General features: G+C 38.8%; 1 protein-coding gene across 4 annotated transcripts in view; it reads left to right on the forward strand.

Moving 5' to 3' along the window:
• The first annotated feature begins 304 nt into the window (after positions 1-304).
• TNPO1 (transportin 1) overlaps positions 305-16,861 on the forward strand; it is a 99,775-nt gene continuing 83,218 nt past the window's right edge. For all 4 annotated transcript variants that reach the window (XR_005200088.1, XM_017527614.2, XM_017527616.2 and 1 more), the window contains exon 1: positions 305-735. Coding sequence is in view for 3 of the 4 variants with exons in the window: in XM_017527614.2 (XP_017383103.1) it covers positions 721-735 (15 nt within the window). In the remaining variant the exon portion in view is untranslated. The remainder of the gene's footprint in view (positions 736-16,861) is intronic.

A 16,861-nucleotide genomic window follows, 5' to 3' on the forward strand; every position in this document is an offset into this window, starting at 1 on the left:
GCTTGTTATTTCGAAGAGCAAGAAACTACAGCTTTATAGGATTGCACACCTGGAGACGTAAAAATTTTATAAATCACTGCATTTTAATTACATAGTAGTTTATATGCCAGATACAACATACCTCAAAAGCCTATCTTGTACTAAGCAGGCAGCCATCTATCCGCATCTACCTATCGAAGCCATTTCTGCTTTTTACCAGCGACGCTGGAACTGTGTTATTGAGGGACATGTTCGGTCTTGAGCAGGCTCCCAGGGCACGGCTGTCACTCTGGGGGTCATGCTGGGGTACAGAAGTTGGGCTGGGCAACCACACTGGCGGGCCATTTTGCTCACAGCCCTACCGCGCCGGGTAGCTTCAGCAGCTGCCGCGTGCGAGACCCGGAGGCTACGGTCAGCTCGCCGGCCGCAGGGAGTGCGAGCACTTGTGAGCCCCGCGCCAGGTCGGCGAAGCCTGAAGCTACCGACCCCGATTAGAAAGCACGGCCGCGTGCTCTCGCACGCAGGCCTGCAAGCCCAGCCGACCCAGGCCACAGTTTTCCCAGCCCCGCCACCGTTGCCAAGGCGACCGCCGCCGAACGTTCCCGCGACGGACTCCGCCCCCCGGCCAATCGGACCGGCGCTCGGTGGAGACCAGATTCTCTTTGTTCCGCAGCCATTTCAGGCCCCAGACTGGAGGCAGCGCCGCTTCGGCCGAAGGCCCGAGCGCCCGAGGCCTCTGGGATGGTGTGGGACCGGGTAGGTGGCGTGAGGGAGCGCGGCCCCGGACTGGAGGGGCGGGGGCGGACGCTGGGAGCTTCGAAGCTGCCTGACGCGTCTATGGGAGGGACGCCGGGCTCGCCCGCTTTTTCGGTGCCCGCCCGGCCGTTTGAAGCAGGGAGGCAGCGGCGGCGCGGTTCTAACCCTAACAGCTGCCGGCCCAGGCGCCCTGCGAGACCCGGGTAGGAGGCAGGCGATGGCGGCTCCTCAAGTGTCAGAGGAGCCTGTTAGGGACGGCGGGAGCCAGTTACAGGCGGCGGGAAGGGAGGGATATGATGCTCAGGGGAGCGTTTGCCTCGCCTGTTAAGCTGTGGCGTTTGAGGGCCCTTGAGTGCTTCAGTCAGCTGCCACGGGACGGCTGCCTCTCACTGGCTCTGGGCGCTGGCGGGCGCTGCCCGAGATGGGCCAGTCTTTGTCCCGCTCTGGGCCCCTCTGCCCTGATCTGCCGGCTGCGTTCATAGAGCCCATCGTCCTCACATGCAGCTTGCCAATCTCTCTCCCGGCAGTTCTTTCTCCTAGGGGCCTCTTGGTCTCACGACATGTTTACATAATGTTTGTGACTGTACGGATTTTGCGTGGGCTTGTGAGTTTTTCACTTCTACCTCCACTCCCATGCGTACAAGCAACAGGGAACAACTGCTGAGGAGCAGAACGGCACCACAATCAAGCTATTTTCAGAATAACTTTCTTTAAAAATGATCGCGTGTTGCTTACTGATTTTAAAAATCAACTGGATTTTGCAAGGATTGCTTACAGTTTAGGTCTGTTATCTTAATTGCTAATTAGGTTGTTCTATCAGTAGAGATACATGTAAAAATTTGAAATTGGAGGCTATCTACAAATGGATTTTGACAGCTGTATTAAGAAGCTTAGTAACTGTCCTCTGAAACAGTAATGACTTAAATGATGAATGCGCAAGTGGTATTTTTTTTTACCCTAAAGAAAATATACTTTTAAAATTGCAAGATGTATGGTGTAATAGGTGTTTGGAAATGAAGGTTGTAAAATGGCTGTCCTGACGTACTCAGTTTTAGAATAACAAAAGTTCCTGCAGGATTTTGAGTTTCCCTGTTATATCAAAGCTTTCATATGAGAGAGGCGAAGAAGCTATATTTATTGGAAAAGGGGAACGTTCCATTTTTTGGGAAAGGATCTGTTTTCCACTTTTACCTTACCTGGCACCCTAGTCGTTCAGAGAGAAGGCTGTACCAGATTGAAAATTAGCAACTGCAAAAGGGAAATAATAGTTTGAAGGTGCGGATTTCTTTTTTAGTCTCTAGCTATGCAATGCACAAATGTATACTAGTTTGGCAGTACGATTTTTACTTCATGCAATTTAATGTAAGCCTAATGAAGTACTAATGTTCTCTTTTTCCTAAAAGGGGTCTCCACCCTGGATTAGCCTTGATGTGATTGCATCTTTGTCCTAGTCAGGAATTATTAAATTCCTCCCACTGAAATATCTATAAAAATCTTTTTTGCACTTCTACCTCAACCCTCAATGGCTTTATTACTATTATATAATGTGAGCAGAATAAGATTTTTGTAAAAATATATGATTCTAGTTGTAAGCTTTTCCAGAATCAACAATTGTTATTGTATTCATTGTTTTTATGACTGTAGTTTTTCTTATAATTTTAAAGCCATTCCATGAACTCAGTTTTTCTAAATGTTGTAAATGAACTACTAGATTGAAATGTAAACATCCTATATTTAGAAGAATTTCTTAAATTTTAACCATGTTGGATTCTGCAAACATTTTTTTAAGAAAAGAAACCTGTTTATAAAGGAAGTCAAACCAAGTGACAGATGTAATGAAATAAATTTATCAAATATAAACTGCAGAGAGGAGCACAGCAGTAAGTGGGGGAGTTATTTTTGTTGCCCAGGGTATAAATTGGGATATTTTTTCCTGAGATTGATATTTGAATACATATTGGTATCAAAAAGATGTCTTCCCCCCTCAAAACAGTTTGGTTTACCAGCAAAAGGGTGAGAAAGCTGAGAGAATCAAAGAAACTAATTAGGTTTTCAAAAACAATGGAGAACAATGCCATCCTCAAAGAGGAAGGATCAGAAACACTGAAATTCCCCTGGAGGTTGAGGATATTTCTTAGTTGGCTGTATTGCCATGGTAGATGTGTTGAGTGTTGGCAGGCGAAGGAGTCTTCTGGGTTGTACAGGGGATGAACTTCACGATGGAAGACAGATGTTTGCAACAGTGGTGCCTTAATCCGTATTGTGTTGCTGTAAAAGAATACCTGAGACTGGGTCATTTATAAAGAGAAGAGGTTTATTATTTAGCTCACGGTTCTGCAGGCTGGGAAGTACAAGAAGCATGGCGCCGCCATCTGGTCAGCTTGTGGTGCTGCATCATAAAATGCTAGAGAAGGTCAAAGGGGAAGCCCCGAGGCAAAGGCTGGGGGTAATGTGAGGGGAGAGCCTGGCTTTCTAACAATCCACCCTCAGGGAACTAATTCATGTCCACGAGATCATGATAAGATTTCAACATGAATTTTGATAGGGACATACACACCATATTCAAACCACAGCAGGTGGTAACTGATTTGGTTACATGTGTAGCTGCTAGAAGTTTTCAAAAGCAAGTTTGAATGGGTTGTTTTGAAGGGTCCTTTGAAGTACTACTGTCAGGTGCTGTAGTAAGTAAGAATGTTAGAGTTCTAGAGTCTCAATGCTCAAATGAGATATTGAAATGGGAAATGGGGAGGCAAAGTTGTCTTGGAATTTTCTGGGATCAATAGAATATATGGGAATGGTGGCTGCATCTTAATCCAAAAAGGCACTCCATGCCAGAGCAAATATTACAACTCAGTACTGAAAAAAAGCTGATAACTGTGAGACCATAAAGTTGGGATTGATATACTATGCCTTTTTAACGGTTAATTTTTTAAAACAAAGCAAAACTTTTCAGTGTAGTGTAGAGAACAGGCGCTTTAGCCACACTGCTGGTATTCAAATTTTGGCACCTTCTGTGTGACCTTGGGTAAGTTATTTAATCTCACTTTTTCATCTTATAATGTTATGAGGATTAAATGAGTTAATAGAATAAGCTCTTAAAACTGAGGCTGTCATGTATTAAGTGTTCTATAAATAATAACTGCTATTATCATCAATGTCATTATCATTGTTAATTATTTCAGAAAACTATAGAAAACCATCAAATAAAAATTACAGATATCAGTACTATGTGGTAACTACTGTAAGCCCTTGGTGCATTTCCTTCCTTCCAATGTTTTTTCTGAGTTTATTGGATTTTTTTTCACAGTTGAGACTTTTCTTTGTGAATAATTTTGTATTCTTCTTTTTCCATCTAGCACCATAAGCATTTTCTTATCTACTGAGTTATTTTGTCAGCGTATTGAATGATTGCATGTTTGTGTGAATTTCTCATTCTTAAACAGTTTCTAAATTTTTTGAAGTTATAAGAAACACTGCAATGAACATCCTCATACAGAAATCAATTTCTGCATTTTAGATTATTAAGATAGAATCCCCAAAGCAAAAATATTGAGTCAAGGTAAACATCCAAAGCTCATGGTCCATACTGCCAAATTACTTTTACTTAAGGGAATTTAGTAATTATTAATATAATAAATCAAGACTATACAGTGTTTATTGTTCCTGTTGCTTGGGATTGGAGGAATAGAGAGTGGGTTAACATTTTCCTTATAATGTACTAGACATCATTTTTAGGCGTTTAACCTATATTGTCACTTTCATGTACATTGTTCTCATCTTGGTTCTGTGTAATACATGGGAGTTACTTCCATTTTAGTGATGAGAGAACAAAGCATAGATAGGTAAATACTTTGTGTAAGGGCTCAAAGCGTTCAAGCCTGAATCTGAATCTAAATTTGCTTGACTGCAAAGCTCATCATGCTCTTTTATTTGTATACTTTTATATCATATACATATTCAGAATTTTATACTATAACTAACTACAGATCACAGACCACATTTTTAAGATAGTTAAACTGAGCTGGGAATAATGGGTAAGTTGCAAAGTTAAACAAGACAGGGCTTAACTTTCCACATACATTTTAGAAAAAGAAAAAGAAAAATTTTACCTGGATGGGATATAATTAGTAATGAATATGTAAAACGGGGTTCTAAAGTGATTGCACCAAATATCTGTGGGTGCAACTCTTAATGATCTCAACACAAATACGTGAGAGAAAACCAAAGAAATCTCAAATTTGATTAAATTTGGGGAGTAAGAGAAATAAAAAGGCCCATAAGTAAGTGCTTAAATTGAAATATGCATTTAGTAAAACTCCTGATAAAGTAAATGAAGGTTTCACTGGGGAAATAAGCAAAAAAATAATATGTGTTTCCCATAAGGAGAATAGAACTGCCTACAAGGTGTAGGAAGTTAAATTTATACTGAAAATTAGAGAAAAAAAAACACTCACATTTGAATTACATTTTATAGATGACTCTGAAGCCATTAGTAAAATAATTTATTAGTGGAGCTCCTTTATCCTAGATGCCTATGTTTCTACCACAAATGAAAAAGTTAATCCTAGAAAGGATAAGATTCCACTACTTTTGTTTTTACTAAGAAAGGAATTAAGGAAGAGAAGTATTTCAGCAAATCATAAATATACTAAATAAATGAAATAAATTATTAGACTTAGGTGGTATACACCAACATTTTTAAAGAAATGAATATAAAAGTACAGAACTATTTATTATGCTACCATTAGAAATTATGTTTTTGAAAAATATTTAATGAAATGAAATATATATTTTGGCTGGAGCATAGCAGAACTAGGAAATGATGAGAAAGATAGCAAACCATGAAGGACTTTGTATCCCATTTATTAGTGCTGGGATTATCTTTTGTCAAGAGATTTACATACTAATGGAGAAAGAGATATGTAAATAAACAAGTTCAATAAATGTATTTACAGCTTTATGATGTAAATCTGTAAAGACACCAAGAAAGGCCAGTAATAGATTTCCTTGAATAGATTAGGGGGAATGTCTGGAGCATTTTGGGAATAGGAACAGCATTTCAGGGAGAATGTCAGTAAACATAAGGATCTGCTGTGTTCTTGGAACTCTAAGCAGTTCAGGGACCCTGAAAAGTATGGATCAGGGGTCCACAAACTTTCTGTAAAGGGCCAGATAGCAAATGTTTTCTGCTTTGTAGGCCATACCAACTCTACCACTGGAATGCAAAAACGGTTATGAAACCAATGGTATGCACAGATTTGACTAGTGGGCCTTAATTAGGCAAACTCTAATATATAGTACAGAGGGATTTGGGAAGAGAGAACCTACTGAGCCTTATGTCACCCTAGCATGAGCCATTGAAAGATATGAAATAAATCTAGAAGATTGATTTGTGTGAATCATTAAGAGCAGAATAAAATAGATTTTTGAAGCACTATACATCAGTTTAAAAGGGAAAACAACTCAGTTTTTTAAGTGAGCAAATTCCACAGAAGAGGAAATACCACTAGCAGGTAAACATAGAATGATTTCCCTCACCAGTAGAAAAATGCAAAGTAAAGCAGTGATTTTTTTTTTCTCATTATACTGGCAGAAGTGAAAAAAGTTTTGTTAGTATGTATTGACAAGGCTGTAGGGATAATATTGAATATCTCCATACAGCTATTTTAAAGTAAAATTATCTTTGACCCAGCAGTTTTTATTTCTTAGAGAAACACGTGAAAATATCAGGAGTCACATGTGCTAGGATTAGTCTTTGTCAGTAACCACAGACCCTCCAGACTTCCAGTTCACATTTTATCTCTGGCACCCCATTCATAAAAGGGTCTATACTTTTTTTTTTTTTTGAAACAGAGTCTCGCTCTGTCACCCAGGCTGGAGCGCAGTGGCATGATCTCAGCTCACTGCAGCCTCTGCATCCCGTGTTCAAGCAATTCTCCTGCCTCAGCCTCCCAAGTAGCTGGGACTACAAGCGCACGCTGCCATGCCCAGCTAATTTTTTGTATTTTAGTAAAAATGATATTTCACCGTGTTGCCCAGGCTGGTCTTGAGCTCCTGAGCTCAGGCGATCCACCTACCTCAGCCTCCCAAAGTGCTGGGATTACAGGTGTGAGCCACTATGCCCAGCCTGGATCTACCTTTTTTTTTTTTTTTTTTGAGAGGAGTCTGGCTCTCTTGCCCAGCCTGGATTGGAGTCTATGCTTTTTTTAAACCCCTTTTCAACTCTTCATACCCTTCTACTGTGCCTTGTGAAATTAACTGTCTGTCATTGCAAAAATCCAGTCTCAACCTATTCTTAGATGTTGTTTTTACTTTCTTGTTCTAATGGAAACAGGACTCTCTTCCACTGTGCAGTTGTGGCTGTTTTTGTTTGTTTGCTCCATAACTTTCCTCACTGTTTCTAGAGGTGGGAAAGATACCTGCCGCTAATCTCCTTACTTCTTTCACACTGTGCTTCCTCCTTTCTCCCTATAATCTTCAGTTTTGAATGATGTCATAAAGGCTCACTGTCCCTCTCTCTAGTCTTTATATTGAAATTGATAAGAATATACATAACTGATCCACCCAATACCCTGGCCTCTCATTTCCTAGACCACTCTTCCAGTGCTCTTCCCATCTATGCTATGTCAGCCACTTATTCCACAGTGATACTCCCATGCATTGTCAATAACTGCAGTCTGTCCATACCACAGTTGCCATTTCATGTGTTCTGCTCTGTTACCCCTCTTCCTATTTTTACAGTTCACTTCTAGTGCCACAGCCCCAACCATATTCTGACCCCAATGGAATCTCCGACCCATTGATCCTATTACTGTTCCCCTGCCCCTTACCCTCTTGATGTTTTCCCCTCCTTTTACATGGAATTTACTCATCTGAATTTTATGGTTAATCAGTTTAGTCACATCTTTGGATCCCCTTCCTTGCTCTTTGCTTGTTTGGCAAAACCAGAGCCTTAGTTATAACTCTCTGGGGTTTTCTTGCACTTGCCCCTATGTAACTGAGCATGGCCAGAAAAAAACCACACATGACCACAAACCTCAAGTGGGTCCTTAATGCTGCCCTATGGTTGTACTGTATTTTCCTAGTCTGCTTCCTCTCCCACTCTTCTAAATGACTATTTTGTATCTTATTTTCCCCAAACCTTCTATATCTCTTTTCCCATCCTCACCTTCAGCTCATGACCTTGCTTCCCACTTTGCTAAGAAAATTGAAGTAATCAGAAGAGAACTTCTATAGATTCTCACCACACCGTGTACCTCCGGTACTCTATTCATAAAAGGGTCTACACGGCATCTGCTCAGTACATAGCTGTCTTCCTGCCCATTGGTTTAACTGTTCATGTTCTTGTCTGTCTTTGTACTAGACCCCATTCTCTCTCATCTGCTCAAGGACTCTGCTTTAGGTTCTCTCCTTCTGCATCATCAATTTTGTTCTCTTTATTGAATCATTTCTATCAGCAAACAGATATGCTATTATTTCTCCCCTCTTAGAAAAAAGAAAAGCTTGTCCCACTTCACCACATTACCCCAATTTTTTGTTTCCTCTGGAAGCAGTATTTCTCAACATAGTTGTCTGTACTTGGTATTGCCAAGTTCTCACCTCTAGTACTCTGTTAAACCCACTCTAGTCAGGCCTTTGTCTGTACCACTCTCACAGAAATAGCTCCCCTGGTTCTTCAGTAGCCCCCATATTGGTAAATGCTCTGTTATTGATTCTCATCATATTTGACCTCTCAGCAGCATTTGACACAGCTGTTTGCTTCCCTTAGCATTGAAACCATTTCTTCTTTGCCTTCTAGGACATCACACCTTCCTGGTTATCTGCTGCCTCAGTGCTGGTCCTTGTATTCTCTTTTTCCTTTATTTTCACTGACCTCTTAATATAGGAGAGCCCCAAGTTGTAATCCTTTTTGTTTGTTTGTTTATGTGTTTCTATCTATGCTCACTTTATTGGTAATCTCATTTAGTCTTATGGCTTTAACCATGTAAATATCAACAATACCCAAATTTGGATATTTAGCCCCTCTCCCCAATTCCAGATTTATATGTGCAACTACCTATTCAACGTCTCCCCTAAATGTTTAATAGTAGACATCAAACTCAACATATCCAAAACTAAACTCCTAAACTTCCTCCACAATGCCTGCTTTACCCACAGACTGCTCCATTTCTGTCAATGGTAACTTCATCCTCCTGTAGCTCCAACCAAAATCTTGGCCTTATTTTTTTTAATTCACTTTTTCTTTTACTCTTCAGATCTGTTCTTTCAGGACAATTTGTTTCCTATATCATCAAAATACATTCAAAATCCTACTATGCCTCACCACCTCCCCTACTGCCACCACCCTTGTCCAAGTCACTACTATCATATCTTGTTGGATTACTGAAATAGGTTACTACCTGGTCTGCCCCTTCTGCCCTAGCCCCTCCCAACAGTATTTTCTCAATACAGTAGCCAGAATAAACCTTTAGCAAATTAAGACAGTACCTGTCACTTCTCCTGCAATGGCCCCTGTTATACTCTGAATGTATGTGTCCTCCCAAACTTTATATGTTGAAATCCTAACTCCCAAGATAATAGTATTAGAAAAATGGGGCCTTTAGGGGGCCACTAGGTCATGGGAGTGGAGTCCTCATGAATAGGTTTGGTGCCTTTAAAAAGCCCTAGAGGCCAGGCGCAGTGGCTCACACCTGTAATCCCAGCACTTCGGGAGGTCGAGGCAGGCAGATCAGGAGACCATCCTGGCTAACATGGTGAAACCCTGTCTCTGTTAAAACTACCAAAAATTAGCTGGGTGTGGTGGCATGCACCTGTAGTCCCAGCTACTCGGGAGGCTGAAGCAGGAGAATTGCTTGAACCCGGGAGGTATAGGTTGCAGTGAGCCAAGATCACGCCACTGCACTACAGCATGGGCAAGACTCCTTCTCAAAAAAAAAAAAAAAAAAAAAAAGCCCTAGAGATATCCCTTGCCCTTTGTCTCTTGAGGACACAGCAAGAAGTCTGTGAGCTAGAAAGCAGCCCTCACCAGATCCTTAATATGCCTTGATCTTGACTTCCCAACCTACAGAATGGTAAGAAATCCATTTCTGTTGTTTATAAGCTATCTCGTTTATGGTATTTTGTTATAGCAGTCTAAATGGACTAAGACATTCCCTTTCATTCACTCAGAGAAAAGCTGGCCCTTACCATGGCCTGTGAGACTCTATGTAATATGCCCAATCCACTCCACTTTCTCCTTACCTTCCTGACCTCATTTACTGTTAGCACTGTCCTCCCCTTGCTCACTGGCTTCCTTGTTGTATCTGTCCCGTTCCTACTTTAGGAACCTTGCTTTACCTGGCTCCATTCTCTGAAATGTGCTTCTTCCACATGTCTGCTTGGCTCAAGGGCCTTACCTCCAAGTCTTTGCTCAGATCTTACCTTCTATGAACACCCTATTTAATACTATATTCTATCCTGCCCTTCCCCCACCCCCTCTTATCCTGGATTCTTTTTTTTTTTTTTTTTCCCATTTATTTTATTGCGTTTTAGGTTTTGGGGTACATGTGAAGAACATGCAAAATTGTTGCATAGGAACACACGTGGCAGTGTGATTTGCTGCCTTCCTCCCCATCACCTACATCTGGCATTTCTCCCCCTGCTATCTCCCCCCAGCTTCCCACCCCCCACCGTCCCTCCCCTATTTCCCCCCAACTGACCCCAGTGTGTAGTGCTCCCCTCCCTGTGTCCATGTGTTCTCACTGTTCAACACCCGCCTATGAGTGAGAACATGCGGTGTTTGATCTTCTGCTCTTCTGTCAGTTTGCTGACAATGATGGTTTCCAGGTTCATCCATGTCCCCACAAAGGCCCCAAACTCATCGTTCTACTATAAGGACACGTGTACACGAATGTTCATTGCAGCACTGTTTACAATAGCAAAGACCTGGAACCAACCCAAATGCCCGTCGACGATAGACTGGATAGGGAAAATGTGGCACATATACACCATGGAATATTATGCAGCCATCAAAAACGATGAGTTTTTTTTTTTTTTTTTTACATGTAGAACATACCTCCTTCTAACATACTATATCAGGGGTCAGCAAGCCACAGCTCCAATAGCTTCTGGCCTGTTTTTGTACATCCTATTAGCTAAGAATGATTTTTACATTTTTAAAGGGTTGTAAAACAAAGCAAAAAAATACATGACACATATATGTGACCTGCAAAGCCAAAAATATTTACTCTCTGGCCCTTTTCAAAATAAGTTTACACTATATATTTTATTCTGTTTATTGTCCTCCTCCTCCTCCTGCAAGAATACAAGCTCTAAGAGGACAAGGTCTTTGTTTTATTTTTTGTTGTATCTGCAGAAAGATACAGATACAGAACCTAAATGGTAATTATGTTAAGTGTTCACCAATAGATCTATACATTGCAATAAGTAACAAAATCTATATATAATGACTAGGAAAGATAAGGTGTATTTTGAAGTTTGTTATAGAACAGGTATAATTTTTTTGTTTCTACAGTATCTATAGATATAATATTTAATTGCATACAGAAGAGCTCTACAAGTATGCATAATCAAATGAATACTAAATTACTTCTGGAGAGGGGACCAAGATTAAGGGCAATAGTTGAAGGGAGCTTGAATTTCATATATATTATTTGCTTTTCTTTTGTTTATCAATGAGAAACAGTCACATGTCAATGTTTCACCTTAAGATTTTTTTAATGAAGCAACAAGAAAATATATAATAAGAAAATAAAGTAATGAGAGGAAATGGAAAGTAAAGGATGAAGAGGAAAGAGGACATTGCCTTTCTTATATGTATTATTTGGCCAGCAGTCAATCTGAAAGAGAGGAAGGAGTGAGCAATGTGAATATGGGGGAAAGAGCATGCAAAAGTAAAGCCTCTTAGGTGGGAACAAGCTTAGTGTGATCTGCGGACTGTAAAATAACCAGTGTGATGAACATAGTGAAAAGGGGACAGAGACTGTCAGGAGATAAGTTCAGAGATAAGCAGGCACCCAGGTTAGATACAGCTTTGTAGGCTGTGATGAGGATGAAAGGTTTTCTGTGTGATAGGAAACCATTGGAAGATTTTGAGCGGGGGAAGACATGATTTAATTACAGATTTAATAAGATAATTTTTGCTGCTTTGTCACAGAGAATGGGTTATGAGGGAACAAAAGAGGAGGCGAGCAGATCTGCCTAGACCATGGACTAGGGTGGACAGCAAAGAGGGTGAGAAGTGGTCAATTCAGACTATATTTTGATTATGTATTTTAAGAGCCTTGAGATATGAAGGAAATCAAGGGAAATAAGAATCATTGCTTCTGATCTACATAACTGGCCTGAACAACTTGGTGAAAACTACTGGTATTTAGTGATATTAGGCAACTGGAAGAGGAGCAGATTGGAATGGGATGGAGAAGAGAATCAAGAGTTTTGTTTCAAGCCTAGGCAACATAAGGAGACCCTGTCTCCACAAAAAATTTTAAAAATTAGCTGGGCGTGGTGATATGTACCTGTAGTTCCAGCTACCCAGGATGCTGAGGTGAGAGGATTACTTGAGCCTGGGAGGTCAAGGTTGCAGTGATCTGTGGTCATGCCACTGTACTCCAGCTGGGCAACAGAGGGAGACTCTGCCTTAAAAAATAAAAAAGAGTTTTGTTTCAACCAGCAGTTTGAGATGCCCATTTGACAAACAAGTAGATATGTCTTATCAGATGTTGGATACTTGACTCTGGAATTCAGGGTGCTTTTAATGTTGCAGACTGATGAGATTATATAGATAGAGAATAGAAGGGGATCTAGGATATTGAGGGGAACCAACAAAGGAGACAAAAAGTAGCCAATGAGATATGAGGAAAATCAGTGAGATGTGGTGCCATAAGAGGTGAAAGAGTGGTAACCTGCATTCAGCACTGTGAAGAAATTAAGATAAGGCCAAGAAGAAATTGCTGGGTTTGGCACCATGGAAATCTCTCAGTGGAGTGGAGTACAACGGGAGACAGTGACTATTTACAACTTGTGAGATGTTTTTGTGAACAGAGGGGAGTGGAGAAATTTAGTTGTGGGGGATGAACAGAGTCTAAGCTGGTTTTTAAAGATATTATTTTAAATTAATTTTGAACTTACAGAAAAGTAGTACAAATAATTCAGAAGACTCCCATATTTACCTGGATTCACCAATTTTTAACATTTTGCTACATTTGTTTGCTTCGCTGTCTCTCTCTACACACACACACACGCACGCACGCACTCACGCACGCACGCACATTTTTTTGAACATTTGAGAGTAGCCTGCATACATCTGTGCCTCTTTAGCCATTAATACTTTAATGTGCATATCCTGAGAGCCAGGGTATTCTCTTATGAAACTGCATACAGTGACTAAATTCAGGAAATTTTATTTTTTACAGTCCACAGTACAATTTTGCCAGTTGTCCCAGCAACATCTTTTGTAGTGTTTTTTTTCTGCCAGTACCTGATCTGGTCTAGGGTTTTATGTTATATTTGTTGTCATGTCTTTTCAGACAGAGAGGTATTTGCAATGATCATTATTTCAAAAGGGTAATTTTAAAATTTCTTGATGTGTATTATAACTCTTTATAATGGTAGACCAATTTAGTACCTCATCCTGATAAACATTAGGACAGAAGGAAGAGCAAGAAAAGTGAAGATTCTTAAACTTTATATGTAAATTTATCAGACTTAGGCATAAATGATGTGTTTTCAGAGTTATTGGTACTGATTGTTTAGAAAGGTAAGACAACTTGGATTCTTTTGTGATAGGGTTGAGTTGGTAGTAGAATATGGACATGGTTTAAGAGTTTTTCAGAGAGTTTTTTTCAGCTCTTAAAATGCTGCATGTCAAACCTTTATTTGAAAATATTGTGAGACTTAATTTAGGAAAAGAACATTAAAGAGTGAAACATTGGAAGCACAGTGCTTCAGAATAGGCATTAGAATGCTCCACTGGGTTTTTGGTTCAGTGATGAACACAGTTTTCTGTTACACAGTTTTGAGGTGTAACGAGTAAAGACTTCTGTTGGACAGAAGCACACGTTATGATGAAAATTTGTCTCTGACATTTTCAACCAAAGATTGTTCCTGCTATTGAATATGACTTCTTGCAGAAGTCATCTAAGGCTACCACAGTACAGTGCTCTTTCACAGGAGCCCAAGTATTTGCTGAAAGAATCAAGTGACATGTAGCTTTCACTTAGGTAACTTAGACCCAGAACTCTTGAACAATTGAGTTGAATACAAGTTTCCCTTAAGGACAGGAGTGGCTTGGAGAATTTCAGTAGCCAGTATAAGAAGTAATGCCAGCTTTTGCATGTGAATTATGACTAGATTCATTATTTATAGTCATCTAAATGTTTTACTTCTGGAAACTGAAGGGAACATGGTCTTTAGTTGCTTTATAGGTGAGGAAATAAACCAAATGAGAGTATGTGATTGGTGTAGGATTGCCCAGCTTGCTGTTCTTAATGCAGAGAATTGAGACTAGAGCCCCAGATTCCTGATGCCCCTTCTTTGTTTCTGATGTTATTTTGGCTCTTCTTGGCACTGAAGACTTAAAGACCCTTGGAGGAAGGCAGTTGGTCCTAAATCCCCATGCAGTTATCCTGGGCTGTTAGCTCTAGACAGTCTGTGGCTGTGAGTTTAAGTGTCTGCATCATCCCTCCCTTGGTCTGATACCCCTGCCCAAATAAGAAACAATGAAACCATAAAGGGCTTATAAAGGTAGGAGATTTTTCTGGAGTCTGGCTTTAGCATAGATAATAGCTCTGAATCAAGAGAGTGGTATGGTAGTTTAATATTTAATGTAGGAATTTGATGGCAAAGCTCAAGAGTCAGTAGAGAAATAAAAGGATGAAACATAAAAAGGATAAGCTACTAATAAAAATTCTAGCTTTGTTTTAACTTTACATCCTAATGGGCTGGAGACTTTCGTTAGGTACATGGCAGGCAATTTTTATTTGTAAAGCAGAAAACACATACTCTCACTGGAGTGTGATTCCGGTAGAGTTTAAATCACTCAGCGGCTAGGGCAAAATTGTAATTTTAGATAAAATTGTCGTATTCTGATTCTGGGAAATACAAACTCCTGAACACCTTGAATGTTTTTGAGCAAATTCATCAAATGCCTACCCACATATTGAATTATCGAATTTAATAAACAATTTAAATTAATGAGAAATCTTAGGAATTTCTGAGTTCATCCTCTCATTTCAGATGTTTTATTATCATATTGGTAATTTCCAGCTGTGATATCCTGCACATACAAGCACTTAAGAAATGTTGGCTTTTGATTTAATGGCTGGAGTTCCTTCCTTCTAGAAGATGCACAGTATGCTTGTAAGAATGTATGACCAAGAGTTAACTGGAGATTATGTATTTTTATTAGCTGTAAATAATATGGATCAGTTCCTACATGAAATTATTTTTTTAATTGAGGTATTATCTCATGTGACTCAAGACAGATTTTCTTTTTGTGTCTCTGAACCCTACTCCAGGATGTGAGAGTTTATAATAAATGAATTTATGTTCTTTTCTAAGAATCGGCTTAATTAGACTCTTAGGTCTACCAGTTGTAAGTGTATAGTCATGAATGGTATCTACCTCAAAGACCAAACAGGCATACAGAATTATCCCATTGCCTTATTAGTCAAGATATTTGCAGCCATTCAGGTTCTTTCCATCCCTGCTTACTTACTAAATTAGCTTTCTTAGGCAGAAAAATGTATTAAGAAGAATCTATTGATATTTCTAACATGAGTACCTTATATTTATTTATTTTTGCAGTAGAGATTTTCTCATGAATTAGTTTTTCACTTAACATATTTTAGTTGAGATTATTGAGAAAGTCTGTAGAACTTATTTCTACAGAAGTGTCAACCATTGTAGAAGAATATAGGCCCTCTTTTCTAAGCTAAAATTCATTTTCATTTGCTTTTGGCTTTTACATATTTAGTAGGGTTTTTTCCTTAATTCTTCTGCTTCAACATATTGTTTGAGCTATTTATTTTTTCTTACATTTCCAGAATTTTATATCGGCATTTGAAAAATTAGGAAATTGGTGAAAGATGCTTGCATTATTTCTTTTGATATAAAATAAAATTTTGGATTTATTCTTTTAAATCGTATACTATTACTGTTTCTGTATTTTTTACTTAATATTTTATAGCATTTAAGTGTCAATATTAATTTCTTATTAACATTAAAAAATATTTTGTATACATAAGGTATTAGAACAGTAATCACAAGTGTATAATTTGTAATAACTCCTATTATTTAAATAAAACTTCTATTCTCTAATATTCAGGGAAGCCTTTCTCTGAGACTAGGTCTCCTGGATTATAAAACAACTTTTCTGGTATAATGCTTGAGCTTTACAAAAGTTGAATCCATTTTTTTTTTGTTACTATGAAGATGCTTTTGTTTACAATATTATCTTCATAGTATGTCTACTTGTTTTAATGGCTTAATCTAGGAAAAAGTTACTCTAAGTGCATTAATTTTCTAGGTAACTAAAACTTAACCCTTTAAGTACCATAACTTAAGCATTTTATCTTTTTTTCTCACTTTTTAAGCATAAATACTTTTTATGTCATTACAGAAATTAACCTTCTTTTTTTGATGATTACTAATACCCCCATCAGTTGAATGTCATATTATTTGCCATGTATTTATTGTTGATATTAGAAATAACCCTGAGATAAATCTTTGAGAAAATACTCTGTTTTGTGTATTGAGGATTCTTAGGATACAGGCTCAGAAGTGTAACCATGAGGACAAAGTGTATAAAAATGTATATGGCTCGATATAGATTGTTGAGTTGTTTCTTATAGGTCATGTTAGTTTTACACTACCATCAGTAATTTGTTAAAGTTGATTCATCATATCCTCATCAGCATAGGATATTATCATTCTAAAACTATCTTTGCTAATTGGACTAAAACCATGACCTCATTATTACATTTATTTGATTACTAGTAAGGTTCAGCATTTTCTCATGTTTGTTTAATGTTGTATTTCCTCCTGTGAATTTTCTTTCATGTGCAACTATTGGTTCTAAATTAACTTCCCAGAAAAGTTACTAATATATTGCTTTCTTTTTTTTTTT

The sequence above is a fragment of the Cebus imitator genome, unplaced genomic scaffold (assembly GCF_001604975.1).
Source record: "Cebus imitator isolate Cc_AM_T3 unplaced genomic scaffold, Cebus_imitator-1.0 Scaffold50, whole genome shotgun sequence".
Classification (NCBI taxonomy): Eukaryota; Metazoa; Chordata; class Mammalia; order Primates; family Cebidae; genus Cebus; species Cebus imitator.